Raw genomic sequence first — 24,505 nt, forward strand, 5'->3', positions numbered from 1 at the left:
AGTGACATGGAAAAATCACCAAAAATCACCCCCCAAAAAAAACCTTTAACATAACTTGATTTTAGATGTTATCCAGGAATTTGATATTGATGGCCCATCCACAGTATAGGCCATCAATATCAGATTGGTGGAGGTCCGATGCCCGGGACCCCACCAATCAGATATCTGAAGAGGCCGCGGCACTCTGTGAAAGCTTAGGCCTCTTACTAGGCCAGTGATGCCACCTTACATTGGTCACCTGACCTATGTGCCGCTCAGTCCCAATTGAATGGATGGGCCTGAGCTGCAATACCAAGCACAGCTGCCGTACAATGTAGTGTTTGGTAAGCACTGAGGAGCCACAGCACTCACTGGAGCTGCGATGACTGCAAGGGCCTCTTCAGACAGCTGATTGACGGGAGAGCCAGGCAGTGTCGGATTGGGGTGCCTAGGGCCCACCAGTAAAATTTATTTTGGGGGCCCACCGTTGGGATACATTGAAATATTACCTGCTCATACAGCAGCAAGATGCTACCAGATGATTGAATATGGGGTCCCTACAGCAACTTTGAGAAGTTAGGTCCTGGGGAAAAGAGGATACTGGCCAGCTTTCCTCTATACCTAGAAGTCATCTCAGCTCTGATCATGTCTATAATAATAAACTGGGGAGTTTCTTTAATATCGTGTTTATATGAACATAGGCTGGTGGAGGTGCTGTACATTAAATATATGTATGTAGTGCAGTAACTCTAATGTGTTATGTGCACTTGTGCAGGGGGTGTTATGTTATCAGGAAGCTGCTGCATGTAGATGGAGGGGAGTGGCATTAATAAGGAGGAAGGGCCTGGGGAGCTGCTTTCATCCACCATTGATTAGTAAACTCTTGACTCCTCCTCCTGAACAGTGCAGGAACTTGCGGCAGGAGGAGAGGTTTGCGGAAGTTGCTTGGGTATAGTAAGGCCCCATAGACTGTATTGTGGCTGCATACCGCTTGCATATTACTCAATGTCAATGGGTGGCTGAAATTAAATGGACTCTACAATTTAGACAACCCCTTCGTAATCACCAGTGTGGACACAACACAAAAATACACATCTCATATACTGCAGACCTTCTTATGAGAAGGACGAGGCCTTATCCAAGCAATCAGCGTGGACAGGAATCTCTTCCTTAGTTTTCAGAAAAGAGGTTCTGCAGCATCTGCATCTAAAATTCTGTAATTTTATTTAAAGGATTAGAGTGTTTCATATAATATAAAGATCTGACCCCTAAGTTTTGGAACTATACAGATTAAAGGAAAAAAAATCAGCAACCAAATCAAACTAATAATGTGAAAATGTACTGTAAAAGGTAAAAACATCTGCATCCATTAAACAAACACTATCCTTATATCTTAGTTAATTAACAGATTAGATGCTCTGACCATTAAGTGGTTAAAATAATCTGGCCTTCATCTTGGCAGAGTATTGTGATGTCACCACATTTGCATAAAATGTTCTAGAACTCGGCCTACAGCTTTGATGTCACTGGATGACATCACAATGATGAATTTGTAAAGGTGTGACTCCATGTTGGATGCACACAACTTCAGAAAGAAGATTGTGCGCCATCATGAGGATTCATAGGCGTCAGCGCTATGTTGATCGGCTGCTGCTGGTCAACTCTCTCTCATCCTGCATGTCGATTGGCTCATTCCTTCTGACCCGATTCAGGAAACTGAATAAAAAATGGAGAACTCTCCTGGCCAAGAAATCAACCATCATGACACAGGCCAGGAGCTTCTTCAGGTCAGTTGCGTTAAGACGTAAAAACCACATCATGTGCCATGACACAACTGAGAAGACACCAACCAATTTTATTGCTGATTTAAAAGTTGCACATGAGGGGTCCCTGATACCACAAGGCATGTCCCTTGGAGAAAAACCAGAAAGTGTGGAAGCCCCACAAAAAAGACCCCGGGACACTGATGCTGTGGAGCCATTCCTTGTCCACAAAGCACCACCTGCTAAAAAAACACCAAAGAGCCGTAAGAGATGATGTAATAGAAAGACCCCTCAAAAACAAGACACAGCAGTGAAGGATGATGTCTCTCAAAATTTTTAGACCCTTAAAACATTGGACAAGAAAATGGCTGAGTCTTCTGAAGACCTTTTGAAGGCATCTCGTTAAGCTTTCAAAGCTAGAAAAGCACCAACCTCCAATGACAGTCAGCCCGGGATATTTGTTCCAGCCAAAAGAGTTGCCGCAGAAAATACGTCCGCTCCATCTACAAAAGATGTAGGAAGCCCGGAGCTGGAAACACCACAAGTGGAGATGGCCTATACCCGGAGAGCACAGAACAACTTGTCTCCAAAGCACTTATCCATCCTGAAGAGCAGCGGCCATGAAGGCATGCTGGACAATGACAATATTAGCAAAGCCCAGGATCTCCTGCAGAATCAGATTGAGGAATTTGATGGCCTACAACCTGCTGCTGCTATTTTCTTTCCAGGGTACAGTTTGCTAAAGAAGGCAGTACAAATCCACTAAGACGAGAACAGGGTGCACTGGCTGACCACCTGCTTCCAAAATGGCGACATCCTAGTGGCCGACATCATCAAGACTAGCAATTTGCCTCTATCTGTTTGCGAGCAGATTAATAACATCTACAGTGTAGTGGTCAATGAGCAGTGTAGTGGTGTTCGCCAAAGCATTTGCCTTTGAGTTTCTGGCAGATGATGGTGAACCAAAAAGATCACTAAATAAGATAAGATCCTTCTTACATGAGTCATAAAATTAAATGTGATTTATGACAGGAGCTCATAATAAAAAACAGACAAGTTCTGGACATCAGAGTGATGACACAGAATAATTTAGGGTTTAGATTCTCTACGAAGATGAGCAGAACAGTAGCCATTAGAGGAAAATCATCTAAATCGCCTGATACATGGCATATAAGCATGATAAAATTCTAACTGCCTGCAGTCACCACTAGGGGGAGCTCCCATTGACCTTAATATGTAGATCACCTTGAGCAATGGCTCCCAGAATTTTAACTCTGGAAGTGTGTAAGGAAGCAGGGGTTTTGGCGATTTGTATCAGGAAAACTGAGCTCCAAACCCTATAAAAATATATATACAAAATCAGCCCACGATTATAAGGTGTACTCTGTTTATTATGTTAGATACAGCAGTGTGTCCCAGAACAAGAATAACAGCTATGACATTAAATGACAATGATAAGTGTTGGTATCGGTGTTAGAAACATGGGCCCAAGTTTAATAACCATTTGCAATAACCATTTGACTTGACATTCGCCGGACTTTCCGCAGACCAGGGCTTTTTTTCTGGCGGATAGCACCGGAACGGCGTCCCGCCACCTTTTGACATCGCAGCCTGCCATGCTCCAGCATCGCAGGCTGCGATGTATCAGCGGGGAGGGACTGGGAGGAGGAGCTGGGGGCCGGTGTGTTCACTGTGCTCCGGCCCCCAGCTCCAGTACAGTTATAGAATGTGTAAAATGAATAATGATTCTTCTATTCATGCTGCCCCCTCTGTAGTACTGTATAACATTCAATATATCCATCCTACTCACAGGGCTACTGTTATCGTAATGCAGGCCGGCCGGGCAGACGAGCGGCAGTGTCACTAACTGACGTCACGTGCCTGCGCCGCCTGCTTCATTCATAAAATAGGCCGGGCCGAGACCCCTGGGCGCCACTCTGCCCACTGATATAGTTCGTTTTTAGTTTTTAAACTAGTGAAAGGTCCTCTTTAAATTCAAGTTTAATATATACAGCTTTAATATTCTGTTACCAAAAAAAGACATTTTTGGCAATCTACAACATCTGGATTAGTCAATGTGTAATTTAAGCTAGAAATGCACCCATCATTTTCTGGGGTTTTAAAAGCACACATTTTTTTGCCAACAAAATGTATTTTCCTGATCTGCAAGTGTTAAAGAGGACCTTTCACTTGTATAAGCTATGTGAACGGAGTATGCTGCCATATAGAGCGGCGCCCGGGGATCTCACTGCACTTACTATTATCCCCGGGCGCCGCTCCGTTCTCCCGTTATAGGCTCCGGTACCTTTGCTTCTTAAGTTATAGTAGGCGGGTCTTCCCTTGTCCTGTGGGCGTCTCCATCTCCTAGGCTGCAGCGCTGGCCAATCGCAGCGCACAGCTCACAGCCTGGGAGTTTTTTTTCTCCCAGGCTGTGAGCTGTGCGCTGCGATCGGCCAGCGCTGCAGCCTAGGAGAAGGAGACGCCCACAGGACAAGGGTAGACCCGCCTACTATAACTTAAGAAGCAAAGGTACCGTAGCCTATAACGGGAGAACGGAGCGGCGCCCAGGGATAATAGTAAGTGCAGTGAGATCCCCGGGCGCTGCTCTATATGGCAGCATACTCCGTTCACATAGTTTATACAAGTGAAAGGTCCTCTTTAAATTCAAGTTTAATATATACAGCTTTCATATTCTGTTACCAAAAAAAGACTTGTTTGGCAATCTACAACATCTGGATTAGTCAGTGTGCAATTTAAGCTAGAAATACACCCATCATTTTCTGGGGTTTTAAAAACACACTTTTTTTTTTCCACATAACAGTATTTTCCTGATGTGCAAGTGTTAAATTCAATTTGAATATATACAGCTTTCATATTCTGTTACCAAAAAAAGACTTGTTTGGCAATCTACAACATCTGGATTAGTCAGTGTGCAATTTAAGCTAGAAATACACCCATCATTTTCTGGGGTTTTAAAAACACACTTTTTTTTTTCCACATAACAGTATTTTCCTGATGTGCAAGTGTTAAATTCAATTTGAATATATACAGCTTTCATATTCTGTTACCAAAAAAAGACTTGTTTGGCAATCTACAACATCTGGATTAGTCAGTGTGCAATTTAAGCTAGAAATACACCCATCATTTTCTGGGGTTTTAAAAACACACTTTTTTCCACATAACAGTATTTTCCTGATCTGCAAGTGTTAAATTCAATTTGAATATATACAGCTTTCATATTCTGTTACCAAAAAAATACTTTTTGGGCAATTTAAGCTAGAAATACACCCATCATTTTCTGTGGTTTTAAAAACACACCTTTTTTTTTTACAAAAAACACTATTTTCAGGCCTTGCAGCATCAGTACGTGTGAAATTACAGGCTTATATACTGCTGTCAAATTCAGTTGTTAAACAAACACTTGTTTGGGCCAAAAAAAATTAGTTGGCAGTCTTTGATGCAGATGTCATTGTGAGATACACCCTTAATTCATTTTGGTTAGATTCAGAGATTTGAAATACCGCCATTTGGTGCACCAATATTGAATTCAGCACTACACTGGTTCAGGCCCTGTGAGATACACCATCTACATACAGGGGTTTGATTCAGGCATTTGAAATACAGCCATTTAAAATACAGCCTTGTTGGACAAAGAAATCTTTAATTCAGGCCTACACTGGTTCAGACAGTGTGAGATACACCCTCTACATACAGGGGTTTGATTCAGGCATTTGAAATACAGCCATTTGAAATACAGCCATTTGAAATACAGCCTTGTTGGGCAAAGAATTATTTAATTCAGGCCTACACTGGTTCAGACAGTGTGAGATACACCCTCTAGATACTGGGGTTTGATTCAGGCATTTGAAATACCGCCATTTGGTGCACCAATATTGAATTCAGGCCTACAGTGGGTCAGGCCGTGTGAGATACACCCTGTATATACAGGGCTTATATTTTGTCATTAATAAAACACCCTTTTTGGGGCAAAATGCACAATATTTCAGGCCTTGCAGCATAAACTAGTTTGAAATTCCTGGGTTATATACTGCTGCCATATTGAGTTATTAAACAAATACCCATTTGGGCAAAAAAAGGCTATTTTTCAGCCTTTGCTGCATATGTCATTGTGAGATACACCCTTAATACATTTGGGTTAGATTCAGAGATTTGAAATACCACCATTTGGCGCACCAATATTGAATTCAGGCCTACAGTGGGTCAGGCCATGTGAGATACACCCTCTACATACAGGGGTTTGATTCAGGCATTTGAAATACAGCTATTTGAAATACAGCCATTTTGGGCAAATAAATATTTAATTCAGGCCTACACTGGTTCAGGCCCTGTGAGATACACCCTTTACATACAGGGGTTTGATTCAGGCATTTGAAATACAGCCATTTTGGGCAAACAAATCTTTAATTGAGACCTAGTCTGGGTCAGGCCGCGTGAGATACACCCTTTACATACTGTCATTCTATTCTACTCTTAATTAAACACCCATTTAGGGCAAGATCCTAAATTCGAGAAATATGAGGAGAGCGTCAAATAAGGGACGTGGCCCCGGTCGTGGTGCTGCTGGCGCCAGCTACACGCACAAGTGACACCCCTTCATCAGGTGCGAGTAGGCGACAAAACCTGCAGCGGTATTTGGTCGGGCCTAATTCTGCTCTACGAATGATGAGGCCTGAACAAGTACAGGCGAGAGTAGATTGGGTTGCTGACAGTGGATACAGTTCCTTCACATTGTCTCCCACCCAGTCTCCTGCTGAAAGACCACAGTTGGCACCTGCAGCCGATGTCCATCAGTCTTTCACCTCACCCCCTTGCAAATCAGCCAAGAAGTCTGAGCCCCAAGTCATGCAGCAGTCTCTTCTGCTTTTTGATGACTCTGTTAGCAGGGTTTCCCAGGGCCATCCACCTAGACCTGCCCCAGAAGTGGAAGAGATTGAGTGCACCGATGCCCAACCACTTATCTTTCAAGATGAGTACATGGGAGGACCATCGCAGCACGTCTCGGATGATGACGAAACACAGGTGCCAACTGCTGGGGCTTTCAAAAGTGTGCAGACCGACAAGGAAGGCAGGGGTGAAGACTGGGTGGAAGATGATGTGGAGGACGATGAGGTCCTCGACCCCACATGTAATCAAGGTCATGCAAGTGACCTATGTAGTTTGGAGGAAGAGGCGGTGGTCGCACAGAGCTACCAGCACAGCAGAAGAGGGAGCAGGGTGCAAAAGCGGAGAAACTGTCCTCTAGACAGTACGCCTGCTACTGCCCACCGCAGCAAGGGACCGATCACACCAAAGCCAGCTCCAGGGAGTTCCCTGGCGTGGCAGTTCTTCAGACAATGTGCTGATGACAAGACACAAGTGTTTTGCATGCTGTGCAATCAGAGCCTGAAGCGAGGCATTAACGTTCTGAACCTTATCACAACCTGCATGACCAGGCATTTAAGTGCAAAGCATGAGCTGCAGTGGAGTAGACACCTCAAAAACCAAGAAAGGTCTCTGGCTCTTCCTGCTTCCTCTTCTGCTGCAGTCTCGGCCTCTTCATTCACCTCTGGAGTGACAGTGCCACCTGCCACCCCGCAAACAGAGGATCTTCCAGCAACACCACCACCTGCGTCACCAAGCATCTCCACAATGTCCCATGGAAGCGTTCAGCTCGCCATCTCCCAAACCTTGGAGAGAAAGCTTAAATACTGACCTAGCCACCCTCGATCTCTGGCCCTGAATGCCAGCATTTCTAAACTACTGGCCTTTGAAATGCTGTCATTCAGGCTGGTGGAGACGGACAGCTTCAAACAGCTCATGTCGCTTGCTGTCCCACAGTACGTCGTTCCCAGCTGCCACTACTTCTCCAGGAGAGCTGTGTCTTCCCTGCACAACCAAGTATCGGATAAAATCAAGTGTGCACTGCGCAACGCCATCTGTGGCAAGGTCCACCTAACCGCAGATACGTGGACCAGTAAGCACGGCCAGGAACGCTATATCTCCCTAACTGCACACTGGGTAAATGTAGTGGCGGCTGGGCCCCAGGCGGAGAGCTGTTTGGCGCACGACCTTCCATCGCCAAGGATCACAGGGCATCATTCTTTGCCTCCTGTTGCCTCCTCCTCCTACTCGGCTTACTCCTCCTCTTCTACCACCCCCTCATCCGGTCAGCGACAGACTTTCACCACCAACTTCAGCACAGCCAGGGGTAAACGTCAGCAGGCCGTTCTGAAACTGATGTGTTTGGGGGACAGGCCCCACACCGCGCAGGAGTTGTGGCAGGGTATAGAACAACAGACCGACGAGTGGTTGCTGCCAGTGAGCCTCAAGCCCGGCCTGGTGGTGTGCGATAATGGGCGAAATCTCGTTGCAGCTCTGGGACTAGCCGGTTTGACGCACATCCCTTGTGCTGAATTTGGTGGTGCAGAAATTCATTTACAACTACCCCGAGATGTCTGAGCTGCTGCATAAAGTGCAGGCCGTCTGTGCGTGCTTCCGGCGTTCTCATCCTGGCGCCACTCGCTTGTCTGCGCTACAGCCTAACTTCGGCCTTCTCGCTCACCGCCTCATATGCGACGTGCCCGCCAGGTGGAACTCCACCTTGCACATGCTGGAGAGACTGTGCGAGCAGCAGCAGGTCATAGTGGAGTTTCAGCTGCAGCACGCACGGCTGAGTCGCACTCCGGAACAGCACCACTTCACCACCAATGACTGGGCCTCCATGCGAGACCTGTGTGCCCTGTTGCGCTGTTTCAAGTACTCCACCAACATGGCCAGTAGCGATGACGCCGTTATCAGCGTTACAATACCACTTCTATGTCTCCTTGAGAAAACACTTAGGGCGATGATGGAAGAGGATGTGGGCCAGGCAGAGGAGGAGGAGGAGGAGGAAGAGGGGTCATTTCTAAGACTTTCAGGCCAGTCTTTTAGAAGTGCCTCAGAGGGAGGTTTTTTGCAACAGCAGAGACCAGGTACAAATTTGGCCAGCCAGTGCCCACTACTGGAGGACGAGGAGGAGTATGAAGCATATTCACAGCAGGGTGGCACCCAACGCAGCTCATGCCCATCACTGGTGCGTGGCTGGGGGGATACGGAGGACACAGACGATACGCCCCCCACAGAGGACACCTTGTCCTTACCTCTTGGCAGCCTGGCACACATGAGCAACTACATGCTGCAGTGCCTGCGCAATGACTGCAGAGTTGCCCACATTTTAACGTGTGCTGACTACTGGGTGGCCACCCTGCTGGATCCCTGTTACAAAGACAAGGTGCCGTTCTTAATTCCCTCACTGGAGCGTGATAGGAAGATGCGCGACTACAGGCGCACGCTGGTAGAGGCGCTCCTGAGAGCATTCCCGTCTGACGCCGGGGGACAAATGGAAGCACAAGGAGAAGGCAGGGGAGGAGGAAGAGGTCGCCAACGCAGCTGTGTCAGCGCCAGCACCTCAGAAGGCAGGGTTAGCATGGCCGACATGTGGAAAAGCTTTGTCACCTCGCCGCAACAACCGGCTCCAACTGCTGATATGGAGCGTGTTAGCAGGAGGCAGCATTTGACCAACATGGTGGAACAGTACCTATGCACACGACTACATGTACTGACTGATGGTTCAACTTCTGGGTCTCCAAATTGTCCACATGGCCAGAGCTTGCCCTGTATGCCTTTGAGGTGCTGGCCTGCCCTGCAGCCAGTGTACTCTCTGAACGTGTATTTAGCACGGCAGGGGGCGTCATTACAGACAGACGCAGCCGCCTGTCCACAGCCAACGTGGACAAGCTCATGTTCATTAACATGAACCAGGCCTGGATCCCACAAGACTTGTCTGTACCTTGTGCAGAATAGACAGTTCTAACAGCCTCAACCATCCATCCTTGTACTCAAGTGCACTTATTCCTTTTTTTTTATAGGTCCCAATATTTTGGGGGATACCCCTATGTAAAAATGCAAAATAACACACATCTGTGTTGGCTACCTATTCCTCCTTCGCCGCCGCTTCCACCAAGACCGCCACGTGAGCCTACACCGCCACATCCACCCATTCACCGCCTCCTCAACCTCTTCCTCCTAGATCATTCCTAATTATTATTTTTTTAAGGTATTTTATGTTATTTTAATTCATTTCCCTATCCACATTTGTTTGCAGAGCATTTGCCATGCTCTTAAGCACATTTTGCTGCCTTTTGCAGCCCTCTGGCTCTTTCCAGGTGTCATGGAACCATGAACCAGACGTACAACAAGAGATAAGTGGAAAATAAGAAGGTTTTATTGAAAAGCAAGCCGTAAGCAAAAGTCCAAACGGATGGCTAAACCGAAGCAGGGTCTTGCGGAGACAGAGGTCAGGAACCAGAAGGGTAGTCAGACAAAGCCAGGATCAGGAACCAACGGGGTAGTCAGACGAAGCCAGGATCAGGAACCAACGGGGTAGTCAGACGAAGCCAGGATCAGGAACCAACAGGGTAGTCAGACGAGGCCAGGATCAGGAACCAGAAGCAGCAGCAGTCTTAGAAGCATGTGAACACAGGAGGACCAAGCAAGGAACTGAAGCCACAGACCTCCTATATATATGAGCTAGGCATCCAGCTCCTCCCAGTGGGAAGGAGAAGCCGCAGGGTGGGAGGCTACAAGAAACCCAGAAACCAAGATGGCCGCCAGCACATGTCAAACGAAGGAGAGTAGTAAGAAGGTAAGATCATGACAGTACCTTCCCCTCAAGGGCCCCTCCTCCGCGGAGTAAGGAACGGTTTCTGAGGGAAGCGTGCGTGGAAGGCTCGGAGCAAAGCAGGAGCATGGACATCTGCGGAGGGAACCCAGGAACGCTCCTCTGGACCATAACCACGCCAATGGACCAAAAACTGCAACCGACCGCGGACCAGGCGTGAGTCCAGGATATTGCTCACCTCATATTCCTCACGATTGCCCACTTGGACCGGACGGGGCCGAGGAACCGAGGAAGTGAAACGATTACACACCAATGGCTTCAACAGGGAGACATGAAACACGTTGGAGATCCGCATGCCAGGAGGAAGCGCAAGGGCATAGGCTACCGGGTTTACCCTGCGAAGCACTCGGAAGGGACCAACAAAACGAGGCGCCAGCTTGGGAGCGGGCACTCGAAGGTTGAGGTTGCGGGTGGACAACCATACACGGTCTCCGACCTGGTAGGAAGGAGCGGGCGCTCGTCTGCGATCAGCCTGGAGTCTCTGGCGCTGCGCAGAGACCTCAAGGGACCTCTGGATCTGTACCCAAGAAGCACGTAGGACGGAAAGGTGATCCTCCACAGCCGGAATATCCTGGGGAGAGAATACCTCCGGTAACACGGCAGGTTGGAACCCATAATTGGCCATGAAGGGAGACGTCCCAGAGGAAGAGTTCACTGCCGTGTTCCTGGCAAACTCAGCCCAAGGCAGGAGGTCAACCCAATTGTCTTGGTGATCGGAGACATAGCAACGAAGGAATTGCTCCAAGGCCTGATTGGATCGTTCTGCGGCCCCATTGGACTGAGGGTGGTAGGCCGAGGAGAAAGAGAGATGAATCCCCAACTGGGAGCAAAAGGCGCGCCAGAACCTGGACACAAACTGACTCCCCCGATCCGACACAATCTCCTTGGGCAAACCGTGCAACCGGAAGACCTCCCTGGCGAAAATCGTGGCCAACTCTTGTGCAGAGGGTAACTTCTTGAGAGGAACACAGTGGCACATTTTGGAAAACCGATCCACAATCATGAGAATGACCGTATGGCCTCGGGATGCAGGGAGGTCCACAATGAAATCCATCCCCAGGTGTGACCATGGGCGCTCCCCGGTGGCTATGGGTTGCAAAAGGCCCAACGGAAGGTGCCGAGGGGACTTACTCTGGGCACAAACGGAGCATGCCGCTACATATGCGGCGATGTCGGAACGTAGAGAAGGCCACCAGAACAGACGTGAAACAGCCCAGGACAGCTGATTCTTTCCAGGATGCCCCGCGGCCTTGGAGTTATGGTAGGTTCGCAACAACCGAATGCGCAACTCCTCAGGCACAAAACACCTGCCGTTGGGTCTCCCAGAGGGAGCACCAGATTGAGCCGCCAAAATCTGCTCACCCAGGGGAGAGGTCAGGCTGGTGCGAATGGCGGCCAGGATCTGATTCGGAGGTATGACCGAAGTCGGAATCGACTCCTCCCCGGACAGCTCGGAGTACTGCCGTGATAAGGCATCCGCTCTGATGTTCTTGGAACCGGGTAGGTAGGAGACCACGTAATTAAAACGTGACAAGAACAGAGCCCATCTGGCCTGACGTGGTGTCAATCTCTTGGCCTCAGAAAGGTAGGTCAGATTCTTGTGGTCCGTCAGGATGAGAACCGGAACCACCGAACCCTCGAGCAAGTGCCTCCATTCTTTAAGGGCCTGCACGATGGCCAATAACTACCCTGTCACCAATCTGATAGTTGCACTCCGCGGAAGACAGTTTCCGGGAGTAAAACCCACAAGGAAGCAGAGGACCCTCTGGTGTTCTACGCTGAGACAGGAGGGCGCCTACTCCCGTCTCAGACGCGTCCACCTCGAGGACAAAGGGCAACCCAGGGTTGGGATGCGACAGAATCGGAGCCGACACAAAGGCGGACTTTAGAGCCTCAAACGCTCGGATGGCCTCGAGCGGCCAGACCTGGAAATTACTGCCCTTCCTGGTCAGATCCGTGAGCGGCTTGGCTAGCATAGAAAAGTCCCTGATGAACTTCCGATAATAATTGGCGAAGCCCAAAAAGCGCTGCAGGGCACGGAGACCACTGGGCTGGGGCCACTGTAAGGCAGCCGAAACCTTCTCAGGATCCATGGAGAACCCCTCAGCGGAAATGATGTAACCTAAGAAGGTTACCTGGGATCGGTGAAATTCGCATTTCTCAAGCTTACCGAACAGCCTGTTCTCTCGTAACCGTTGCAACACTCGTCTGACATCCATAATGTGGGCCTCCATGGATTCAGAATATACCAAGATGTCATCCAAATAGACCACCACACACTGCTGCAACAGGTCACGGAAAACATCGTTGATGAATTCCTGGAAGACTGCGGGCGCATTGCACAACCCAAAGGGCATAACCAAGGATTCATAATGACCGGTCCTGGTGTTAAACGCGGTCTTCCACTCATCGCCCGCCTTGATCCTTACCAGGTTATATGCCGCCCTCAGGTCGAGTTTGGTAAAGACCGTGGCCCTTTGAGGCGATCGAACAGCTCGGAAATCAAGGGTATCGGGTAAGCGTTCTTGATCGTGATGCGATTGAGACCCCTGTAATCGATGCAAGGCCTCAACTCACCGCCCTTCTTTTTCACAAAGAAAAATCCAGCCCCTGCCGGGGACGAGGATTTGCGAATGTGTCCGCGTGAAAGCGCCTCCCTCACGTACTCCTCCATGGCCTCATTCTCCTGCTACCGATAGTGGATAGACTTTGCCACGAGGAGGAACGGCACCAGATTGTAACTCTATGGCACAATCGTATGGGCGGTGCGGAGGTAGGGCAACCGCGCGCACCTTATCGAATACATCCCGGTACTCTTCGTATTCAGGAGGCAACAGAGAGTCCGAGGAAGTACACAGCAACTTGACAGGCCCATGGATGCAACTAGCCCCACACTGCGGTGACCACGAGAGGATCTCGGCCGATCTCTAATCGAAAGTCGGATTATGCTTCTGGAGCCAGGGGTACCACAAGACCACCGAGTAGTGTGGAGACGAAATCACCTGGAAACAGACCGACTCTCTGTGAACGGCACCAATGGCTATCCCCACTGGAAGGGTCTCATGAGTCACGTGTGGCGGCAGAAGGGGTCTGCCGTCTATCGCCTCAAGAGCCAGTGGGGAACCTCGAGGCTGCAGAGGAATGGAATTGGCGGCAGCGAACACACTATCAATGAACAAACCACCAGCACCAGAGTCCACCAACGCCTGGGTCGTCACCGAGCCCCCGACCCAGGAGAGGACAACAGTGATCAGTGGTTTGTCAACACGGGAAACCGGGGACGAGGAGACTCCACCCAAGATCTGCCCCCGACAGGATCTCAGGTGCGAGCGTTTCCCGGACGGTTCGGACATGCCAACCGAAAATGCCCACCGAGACCACAGTACATGCATCGGCCCTCGCGTCTCCGGAGTACCCTCTCCCCCTCGGACAGGCGAGCAAACCCCAGCTGCATGGGTTCACCCCCAGACAAGTCATCCCCAGGAGGCGTGGGAGGAGAGGGAGGCACGGGTGGGACAGCAAACGTAGGCGCCAATCTGTTAGAAGACCTCCACAGGCTCTCCTTAAAGGAAGGTCTCTCCCTGAGTCTGGTGTCAATCAAAATCAGGAAAGAAATAAGAGACTCGAGCTCCACTGGTAGGTCCTTAGCTGCAACCTCATCCTCCAAGGCATCCGAAAGACCATGAGAGAAAGCAGCGACCAGAGCCTCATTATTCCAGCCCACCTCTGCTGCCAGGGTACGAAACTCAATGGCGTATTCAGCTACGGATCGTGAACCCTGTCTGATGGACATAAGGAGCTTCGCAGCAGAGGCAGCACGAGCCGGCACATCGAATACCTTCCGAAGAGAAGCAACAAAACCGGAAAACTCGGCAACCACCGGATTGTTGTTCTCCCATAAAGGGCTGGCCCAGGCCAAGGCCTTGTCCGAGAGCAGCGAGATCAAGAAGCCCACCTTTGATCTCTCAGTAGGAAAGGCATGTGGCAGCAACTCGAAATAAATGCCCACCTGGTTAAGGAAACCTCGGCACTGAGTTGGCTCTCCCCCAAAGCGCTGTGGAAGGGGGGCAGAACCGGTCATACCCCGAGACACCGCAGGCGCAGCAACAGGTGTCGGGGTAGACTCTGGCGCAACAACCGGAGCGGCAGTAGGAACGGGCCCAGGAGCGACAACCGACCCATCGGCAACGGAAGCGAAATGAGCCGTGCGTTCAAGCAGGGTTTGCAACGCCACAGCGAACCGACCCAACAGGTGATCCTGCTGATCAAGTCTGGCAACCAGCGTAGGTAGCGAGGATGGCCCTGTACCGTCAGAATTCATGGCTTGGTCCTAATGTCATGGAACCATGAACCAGACGTACAACAAGAGATAAGTGGAAAATAAGAAGGTTTTATTGAAAAGCAAGCCGTAAGCAAAAGTCCAAACGGATGGCTAAACCGAAGCAGGGTCTTGCGGAGACAGAGGTCAGGAACCAGAAGGGTAGTCAGACGAAGCCAGGATCAGGAACCAACGGGGTAGTCAGACGAAGCCAGGATCAGGAACCAACGGGGTAGTCAGACGAAGCCAGGATCAGGAACCAACGGGGTAGTCAGACGAGGCCAGGATCAGGAACCAGAAGCAGCAGCAGTCTTAGAAGCATGTGAACACAGGAGGACCAAGCAAGGAACTGAAGCCACAGACCTCCTATATATATGAGCTAGGCATCCAGCTCCTCCCAGTGGGAAGGAGAAGCCGCAGGGTGGGAGGCTACAAGAAACCCAGAAACCAAGATGGCTGCCAGCACATGTCAAACGAAGGAGAGTAGTAAGAAGGTAAGACCATGACACCAGGGCTATATTAGAGCCATTTTAGTGGGCAAAAGTTCGGGTTCCCATTGACTTCAATGGGGTTCGCGTTCGGGGTCAAGTTCGGGTCCCGAACCCGAACTTTTTTTTAAAGTTCGGCCGAACCTGCCGAACCCGAACATCCAGGTGTCCGCTCAACTATAGTTATGGCCTTTCCTGGTTTTACAGCTCAGCTTATTTCTTTATCCCCTACCTATAGGATAGAGGATAAGTATCTGATAGGTGGGGACTGACGGGTCCGCCATAATCATGAGAATGGGGATCCTGTGTCCCCAAAGAAATGGAATGGTGGGTAAACAATGTTCCCTTCTGCTTCATTCAATGTCTATGGGACTTTTGTAAATAGCTGGGCATTGTACTTGGCTATCTCCAGGAGTGCCATAGAGACTGAACAGAGTAGCTATGTGCCCGCTCATAAGCGGACACCGGATCCTGTTCTTGTGATTAGTGGTGGTCCCAGATATTCTGTGGATAGGGGAAAGTTTTGAATTGACAGAAACTATCCCCAGACCACAAACCCATTGTGGACAACGGGTCTGCAAAAACTGTGGATGTAACAGACCACATCCATATTTTTTACAGATCCGCGATTTGCAGACCGCAAAACAAATATGGTTGTGTGATGCGGCCTTATATAGATTCTACTGAAAAAAATAAAAATAAATTAAGAGGTACAGTCAGCAGTGTACCTTCAATGGAGGCAGACCACTCAGCTGCTATGGGGCCCCTAGAGGAAGGGGGCCCGGTCTTGGACAAAAGGCCCCGCCTCCTAATTGAACTTAATTTTTGCTCCTGTCTTGAGTCCCTGTCCGGGGCTCATGCTCTGCTTTCTCTGTCCTATCCTCGGGGCCCCCCTTTACTTAGCACATCATCAGTGGCTAGCGCTGCACACTCTGGAGTTCCCACTAGCACTCTATGTTGTCTCCCCACTGGGCGCTGGGCTGGCCAATCAGCATTAGCAGTGCTTGCAGAGCCTGCTGTTGATTGGCTTACCTAGCACCCAGCAGAGAAACTTTAGTGACTGTACTGTCAGTAATATGTGTTTTGGGTGTGAAGTGAACCCCTCATTTCCGCCATGTCCTGCTATGTGCACTCAGGTACAGTAAGTGTCTCTGTGTCAGCTTCATGCACTTATGTAGAGACACATTGTTTGTCCTGCTTTACAGTGCAGCTTAACTAGCTCCGTAAGGGCATTACCAGGAGTCAGACCCCCACCAATCTGACATTTATGACCTATCCTGAGGACAAGCCATAAATATCAAATTCCTGGTTAACCCCTAAGCAATAACTCATTTTATAATGATGATTTTATATATATATATATATATATATATATATATATATATAATGTGTTTGTCCTTCATTGGATCCTACGTGCCTTGATAGATCTCAACCAAACTTGGTACATATACTCTTTATTATTCAATTTAAAATACTGGGGGTTGTCAAGTCCAGCTGACAGGGTTCTGGAAATTTCTAATAAAGTAATGTGTTTTTGATGGTGCATTAAAATTTTTACAATAATGTAACTGCTAAGGCCCTGCTTCTCACTCTGCCTCCTATCTCCCTGCAAGTGAGGGCTAAAAGACAAATTGTAGCTCACAGCAACCAATCACAGCTTTCATTTATGCCCAAAGCAACCAATCACAGCATAGCTTTCATTTTACAATAGGATTTCATACAATACAGTAGAGCAGGGATGCCCAACCTGCGGTTGAGCAACCCCGCTGTAGACCTATGTTCCCCAACCTGTGGTTCTCCAGCTGCTGAAGAACTACAATTCCCATCATGCCCTGATGGCCGCAGGCTGTTAGGGCATGATGATAGTAGTAGTTTTGAAACAGCTGGAAATCCACAGGTTAGTAAACGTAGCTCTACAGTATTGTAAGAAGCAGTGCTGTGATTGATTGCTGTGGGCACAAATGAAAGCTGTGCTGTGATGAGTTGCTATGGACAACTAACAGTTTGTATTCTAGCCAGCACATGCAGAGAGATGAAAGGCAGAGTGAGAAGCAGTGCCTCAGCAGTTACAGTTAGATTAGTGTATAAAATGCATGCTGCATCATTGTTTGCTATGGGCAACAGTTTGTATTTTAGGCAGCACATGTAGGTGGGTTACCACTCTGAATCACAAAGTACTTTTTTTGGACAACACGCAGGAAGAAGCAGATTGAGAACCAAAATTAAAGCTGTGCTGTGATTGGTTTCTATGGGCAATAAACAGTTTGTCTTTTAGACAGCACATGCTGGGAGATGAGAGGCAGGCTGAAATGCAGGGGAGATGTAAGATCCAACAGACTTCCAAAACAGGTGCAATCTCTCCTGGCTCCCCATACATATAAACATTTTTAATGGAGAGTAGAACACCACTGCAAGAGACTTCTGGAGGTGGCTTATCTCCTGGGAGAACAAAAGGACTATGGTGAAAATATAAATTTTGCCAGATCTTTTTTCCCACACACATTAAACTGTCAGCAGCGGGTTCGGCCAATAATACACTATATGTATGGGGGTCTTTAGAGAAAATAAATGATTTTAAAATGTTGGGTGCTTTCTTTACCACTCTAATTGGGCCAAAGACAACAATGTAAGTAAGCAATAGCGTTAGAAGATATTTATATAAATATGGCAGGTATATAGAGTAGTTTCCTTTACTTTCACACTTGCGTTGTTTGATTCCGGCAGGCGGTTCCGTTGTCATTTTTTCAGACTGATCAGACATTTTCAGACTGATCAGGGCCCTGATCAGTCAGAAAAATGCCTGATCAGTCAAAAAAATGCATTGCAATACCGGATCCGTTTTTCCGGTGTCATCAGGCAAAACGGATCCGGTATTAAATCTTTTCACATTTTTAAAGGTCTGCGCATGCGCAGACCGGAATTCCGGATCAGTCAATGCGGCAATTCCTATTGGAAAAAATGCCGACATTCAGGCAAGTGCTGCTGCGGTATTATCTCCGTCCTGAAAAGTCAAAAAGATTGAACTGAAGACATCCTGATGCATCCTGAACGGATAAACTGCAATATTCAACATAAAAGTAACATGAACTCTGAAGGCACATACATACCACTCTTCATTGTTTACGGCATCGCCATAGCCTGGTGTGTCCACTACGGTGAGACGGAGTCTGACACCCTTCTCCTGAATATCCACTGTCTGCTTCACAATTTCTATAGTCTGTGTTACCCGCTCTGGGAATTAAAAGTTATGGTGTATTATGGTATTATAGTAAAATGTAGTCATTAAGAAATGTGAAAAAATTATTCTATATCAACTATGTGACAAAATAAGGGGTATGGCTGTAAAGATTGCAGAAGCAGATTTGTTTGGACATGGAAGAAAAAAAAGCGTGCTCTAAGCCCAAAGTTAAAGAGGTTGTGCAGGGGTTTTATAATGATGATGACCTATCCTCAGGAAAGGTCATCAGAATCTGATAGGCGGGGTCTGACACCCAGCACCCCAGCCGATCAGATGTTTGAAGAGGAGGTGGCGCTTCATGCGAGTGCTGCTTCCTCTTCATTACACTGTGTGTCGTCTTCCTTGCAGCGGCAGCGGGGTGTAAAAACAAGTACTCGCTCCATTCAAGTGAATGTACTTGTAATTATACTCGCTTCTGAGACGACGGGCAGTGTAAGGGCTCATGCACACGACCGTGCCGTTTTTTGCATTCTGCAAATTGCGGATCTGCAAAAAAACGGATGCCGTCTGTGTGCCGTCCGCAATTTGCAGAACAGAACAGTAGGCCCAATATAGAAATGCCTATTCTTGTCCCGCAAAACGGACAAGAATAGGACATGCCTCATCATTTTGGCGGGGCCACGGAACGGAGCAACGGATGCGGACAGCACACAGAGTGCTGTCCGTATCTTTTGCGCACCCATTGGAATGAATAGGACATGCCTCATAATTTTAGTGGGGCCATGGAACGGAGCAACGGATGCGGACAGCACACAGAGTGCTGTCCGTATCTTTTGCGCACCCATTGGAATGAATGGTTCCGTATACGGAATCAAAATACGGCCCATATATGGAACGCAAAAAAAACGTTCGTGTGCATGAGCCCTAATGAAGCGGAAGCAGCACGCACATGGAGCATTACCTCCTCTTCAAACGGCTCGGACCCCGCCGATCAGATACTAGGTCATCAATATAAATCCCCTGCATACACCCTTTAAGCACGTTGCTCCTGTTGTGGTTTACAGTTCTACACACCTTTACATTAAAGGACAACTCCATAACTGTGAAAAGAGAACTGGTTAAGACTCTGAGCTTAATTTATGAAGAAACAATTTTTAGGGTATTGGGTTTAAAGTTGTAAATGACAAAATAATGTGACATATTTAACAGATACAACATGTCATGTAACATGCATATTGCACTTCTTGTCTCAGTGACCACAGAGTCTTGTCTACTATCAAACATGTTCAGAAGTAGTAATGTGCATAGGGATTGGCATCTTGAAGTATTTGCAAATGTTAGGATTTTAGGTAGAATTGGGCTTTAAAGGGGTTGTCTCACTTCAGCAAATAGCATTTATTGTGTAGAGAAAGTTATTACAAGGCACTTACTAATGTATTGTGATTGTCCATATTGCCTCCTTTGCTGGCTTCATTCATTTTTCCATCATATTATACACTGCTCATTTCCATGATTCCGACCACCCTGCAATCCATCAGTGGTGGCCTGCTTGTACAGGTCCTTCTCAAAAAATTAGCATATTGTGATAAAGTTCATTATTTTCTGTAATGTACTGATAAACATTAGACTTTCATATATTTTAGATTCATTACACACAACTGAAGTAGTTCAAGCCTTTTATTGTTTTAATATTGATGATTTTGGCATACAGCTCATGAAAACCCCAAATTCCTATCTAAAAAAATTAGCATATCATGAAAAGGTTCTCTAAACGAGCTATTAACCTAATCATCTGAATCAACTAATTAACTCTAAACACCTGCAAAAGATTCCTGAGGCTTTTAAAAACTCCCAGCCTGGTTCATTACTCAAAACCGCAATCATGGGTAAGACTGCCGACCTGACTGCTGTCCAGAAGGCCATCATTGACACCCTCAAGCAAGAGGGTAAGACACAGAAAGAAATTTCTGAAGGAATAGGCTGTTCCCAGAGTGCTGTATCAAGGCACCTCAGTGGGAAGTCTGTGGGAAGGAAAAAGTGTGGCAGAAAACGCTGCACAACGAGAAGAGGTGACCGGACCCTGAGGAAGATTGTGGAGAAGGACCGATTCCAGACCTTGGGGGACCTGCGGAAGCAGTGGACTGAGTCTGGAGTAGAAACATCCAGAGCCACCGTGTACAGGCGTGTGCAGGAAATGGGCTACAGGTGCCGCATTCCCCAGAAACAGCGGCAGAAGCGCCTGACCTGGGCTACAGAGAAGCAGCACTGGACTGTTGCATGTCATTCGGAAATCAAGGTGCCAGAGTCTGGAGGAAGACTGGGGAGAGGGAAATGCCAAAATGCCTGAAGTCCAGTGTCAAGTACCCACAGTCAGTGCTGGTCTGGGGTGCCATGTCAGCTGCTGGTGTTGGTCCACTGTGTTTTATCAAGGGCAGGGTCAATGCAGCTAGCTATCAGGAGATTTTGAAGCACTTCATGCTTCCATATGCTGAAAAGCTTTATGGAGATGAAGATTTAATTTTTCAGCACGACCTGGCACCTGCTCACAGTGCCAAAACCACTGGTAAATGGTTTACTGACCATGGTATTACTGTGCTCAATTGGCCTGCCAACTCTCCTGACCTGAACCCCATAGAGAATCTGTGGGATATTGGGAAGAGAAAGTTGAGAGACGCAAGACCCAACACTCTGGATGAGCTTAAGGCCGCTATCGGAGCCTCCTGGGCCTCCATAACACCTCAGCAGTGCCACAGGCTGATTGCCTCCATGCCACGCCGCATTGAAGCAGTCATTTCTGCAAAAGGATTCCCGACCAAGTATTGAGTGCATAACTGAACATAATTATTTGAAGGTTGACTTTTTTTGTATTAAAAACACTTTTCTTTTATTGGTCGGATGAAATATGCTAATTTTTTGAGATAGGAAATTTGGGTTTTCATGAGCTGTGTGCCAAAATCATCAATATTAAAACAATAAAAGGCTTGAACTACTTCAGTTGGTGTGTAATGAATCTAAAATATATGAAAGTCTAATGTTTATCAGTACATTACAGAAAATAATGAACTTTATCACAATATGCTAATTTTTTGAGAAGGACCTGTATACTATAGGAAAAAGCACCTGCCTCTCTGGGACCATAGCAGTGCAGATAGGCCGGCGCTTTTTCCTATAGTGTGAAAGCACGGCCACCTGATGCTGGAATGCAGGGTGGTCATAATCATGGAAACAAGCAATGTATAATATGATGGAAAAATGGATCAAGCCAGCAAAGGAGGATATATGGATAACAATACATTAGTAAGTGTCTTTTATTAACTTTCTCTACATGATAAATGCCATTTGCTGAAGTGAGGTAACTCCTTTAACCCCTTCACGCAGTTTCACGTACATGTACGTAAGGAAATGCGGCTTCTTGCCGCATCCTCACGTGCATGTACGTGATCTGATCATGTGGGTGCAGTTGACCGCTGCACGTGCAGGGTTTGCAGAGGGAGAGGTCTCCCTCTGACTCCATCGGCCCCCCGTGCTGCGCTGACAGGCGGCTGATGGTTGCCATGGCAGGCCCGATGCCTTACACGGGCATCAGAGCCTGCCAGCTACGGAAAACCCAGGAGATCTAGCCTGCAGGCTCGGTCTCCTAGGCAACTGTCAGCGTCTTACTGTGTAAGGCCTCATGCACACGACAGTATTTTTTCACAGTCCGCAAAAACGGGGACCCGTCCGTGGGTCTTCCTTGGTTTTTGGAGGATCCATGGACATGAAAAAAATGTCGTTTTGGTGTCCGTCTGGCCGTGCGGAGCCAAACGGATCCGTCCTGAATTACAATGCAAGTCAATGGGGACGGATCCGTTTGACGTTGACACAATATGGTGCAATTGCAAACGGATCCGTCCCCCATTGACTTTCAATGTAAAGTCAGGAGTCCCTTTTATACCATCGGATCCGAGTTTTCTCCAATCCGATGGTATATTTTAACTTGAAGCGTCCCCATCACCATGGGAACGCCTGTATGTTAGAATATACTGTCTGATATGAATTAGATTGTGAACTCAGTATATTCTAACACAGAGGCGTTCCCATAGTGATGGGGACGCTTCAGGTTAGAATATATTAAAAAACTGTGTACATGACTGCCCCCTGCTGCCTGGCAGGTGCTGCCAGGCAGCAGGGGTCAGACCCCCCCCCCTTGTTTTTAACTCATTGGTGGCCAGTGCGGCCGGCCCCCCCTCCCCCCCTGTAGTTAACTCATTGGTAGCCAGTGGCCCCCCCTCCCTCCCCTGTAGTTAACTCGTTGGTGGCCAGCCCCCCCCTCCCCTGTAGTTAACTCATTGGTGGCCAGTGGGCCCCCCTCCCTCCCCTGTAGTTAACTTGTTTGTGGCCAGTGGGCCCTCTTCCCTCCCTCCCCCTCCTAATTAAAATCCCCCCCCTATCATTGGTGGCAGTGGAGAGTACCGATCAGAGTCCTAGTTTAATCGCTGGGGCTCCGATCGGTAACCATGGCAACCGGGACGCTACTGTAGAAGCATCATACTTACCTGCGAACTGCGATGTCTGTGTCCGGCCGGGAGCTCCTCCTACTGGTAAGTGACAGGTTTGTGCGGTGCATTGCCTAATGATCTGTCACTTACCAGTAGGAGGAGCTCCCGGTTGCCATGGTTACCGATCGGAGCCCCAGCGATTAAACTGGGACTCCGATCGGTACTCTCCACTGCCACCATTGATAGGGGGGGAGATTTTAATTAGGAGGGGAAGGGAGGGGAGAGGGCCCACTGGCCACCAGCGAGTTAACTAAAGGGGAGGGAGGGGGGGCTGGCCACCAACGAGTTAACTACAGGGGAGGGAGGGGGGGGCCCACTGGCCACCAATGAGTTAACTACAGGGGAGGGAGGGGGGGCTGGCTACCAACGAGTTAACTACAGGGGAGGGAGGGGGGGGGGCGGCCGCACTGGCCACCAATGTGTTAACTACAGGGGGGGAGGGGGTTCTGCCCCCTTCGGCCTGGCAGCACCTGCCAGGCAGCAGGGGGCAGTCATGTACACAGTTCTTTTATTATATTCTAACCTGAAGCGTCCCCATCACTATGGGAACGCCTCTGTGTTAGAATATACTGTCGGATCTGAGTTTTCACGAAGTGAAAACTCAGCTCTTAAAAAGCTTTTATGCAGACGGATCTTCGGATCCGTCTGTATGAAAGTAACCTACGGCCACGGATCACGGACGCCAATCTTGTGTGCATCCGTGTTCTTTCATGGACCCATTGACTTGAATGGGTCTGTGAACCGTTGTCCGTCAAAAAAATAGGACAGGTCATATTTTTTTGACGGACAGGATACACGGATCACGGTCTTGGCTGCAAAACGGTGCATTTTCCGATTTTTCCACGGACCCATTGAAAGTCAATGGGTCCGCGAAAAAAAACGGAAAACGGCACAACGGCCACGGATGCACACAACGGTCGTGTGCATGAGGCCTAAGACACTGACAGTTCAATTCAGTACAATACATAATGTATTGTACTAAATTGAAACAGGGATCAAACCCTGAAAAGGTGAAGTCCCACAGTGGGACAAATATAATTTTTTTTTTAAAAATGTGAAAAAAATATGAGAAAGTTTCAAGTAAAAAAATTTATAAAAGCCCCCTCACCATAAAAGTGTTTAAAAAAAGAAAAGAAAAAAACAGACATATTAGGTATCGTTACGTCCATGACGTGCTCTATAAAAATGTCACATAATCTACCATCTTAGGTGAACGCCATAAAAAAAAAAAACTGTGCCAAAAATTCACCTTCATCACAAAAAGTGTAATTCCAAGTGATCAAAAAGTCATACACACCCCAAAATAGTACCCTACCCCAAATGAGACCCTACTTAAGACAATCGTCCAAAAAATAAAAAAAATAGGGCTTTTAGAAAATGGAGACACTAAAACATGATATTTTTTCCTTCAAAAATGCTTTTATAGTATAAAACTGAAATACATTTTTAAAAAGTAGACATATTAGGTATTGCCATGCCCATAACAACCAGCTCTATAAAAATATCACATGGCCTAACCCCT

The 24,505-nt window shown here is 47.9% G+C and overlaps 1 protein-coding gene across 1 annotated transcript in view; it reads right to left on the reverse strand.

Annotated features, from left to right (window-relative positions):
* LOC122932572 (septin-5-like) overlaps positions 1-24,505 on the reverse strand; it is a 56,416-nt gene that overhangs the window by 22,850 nt on the left and 9,061 nt on the right. The window contains exon 4 of the mRNA XM_044287063.1: positions 18,375-18,498. Coding sequence (XP_044142998.1) covers positions 18,375-18,498 — 124 coding nt within the window. The remainder of the gene's footprint in view (positions 1-18,374; positions 18,499-24,505) is intronic.

The sequence above is a fragment of the Bufo gargarizans genome, chromosome 3 (assembly GCF_014858855.1).
Source record: "Bufo gargarizans isolate SCDJY-AF-19 chromosome 3, ASM1485885v1, whole genome shotgun sequence".
NCBI lineage: Eukaryota > Metazoa > Chordata > Amphibia > Anura > Bufonidae > Bufo > Bufo gargarizans.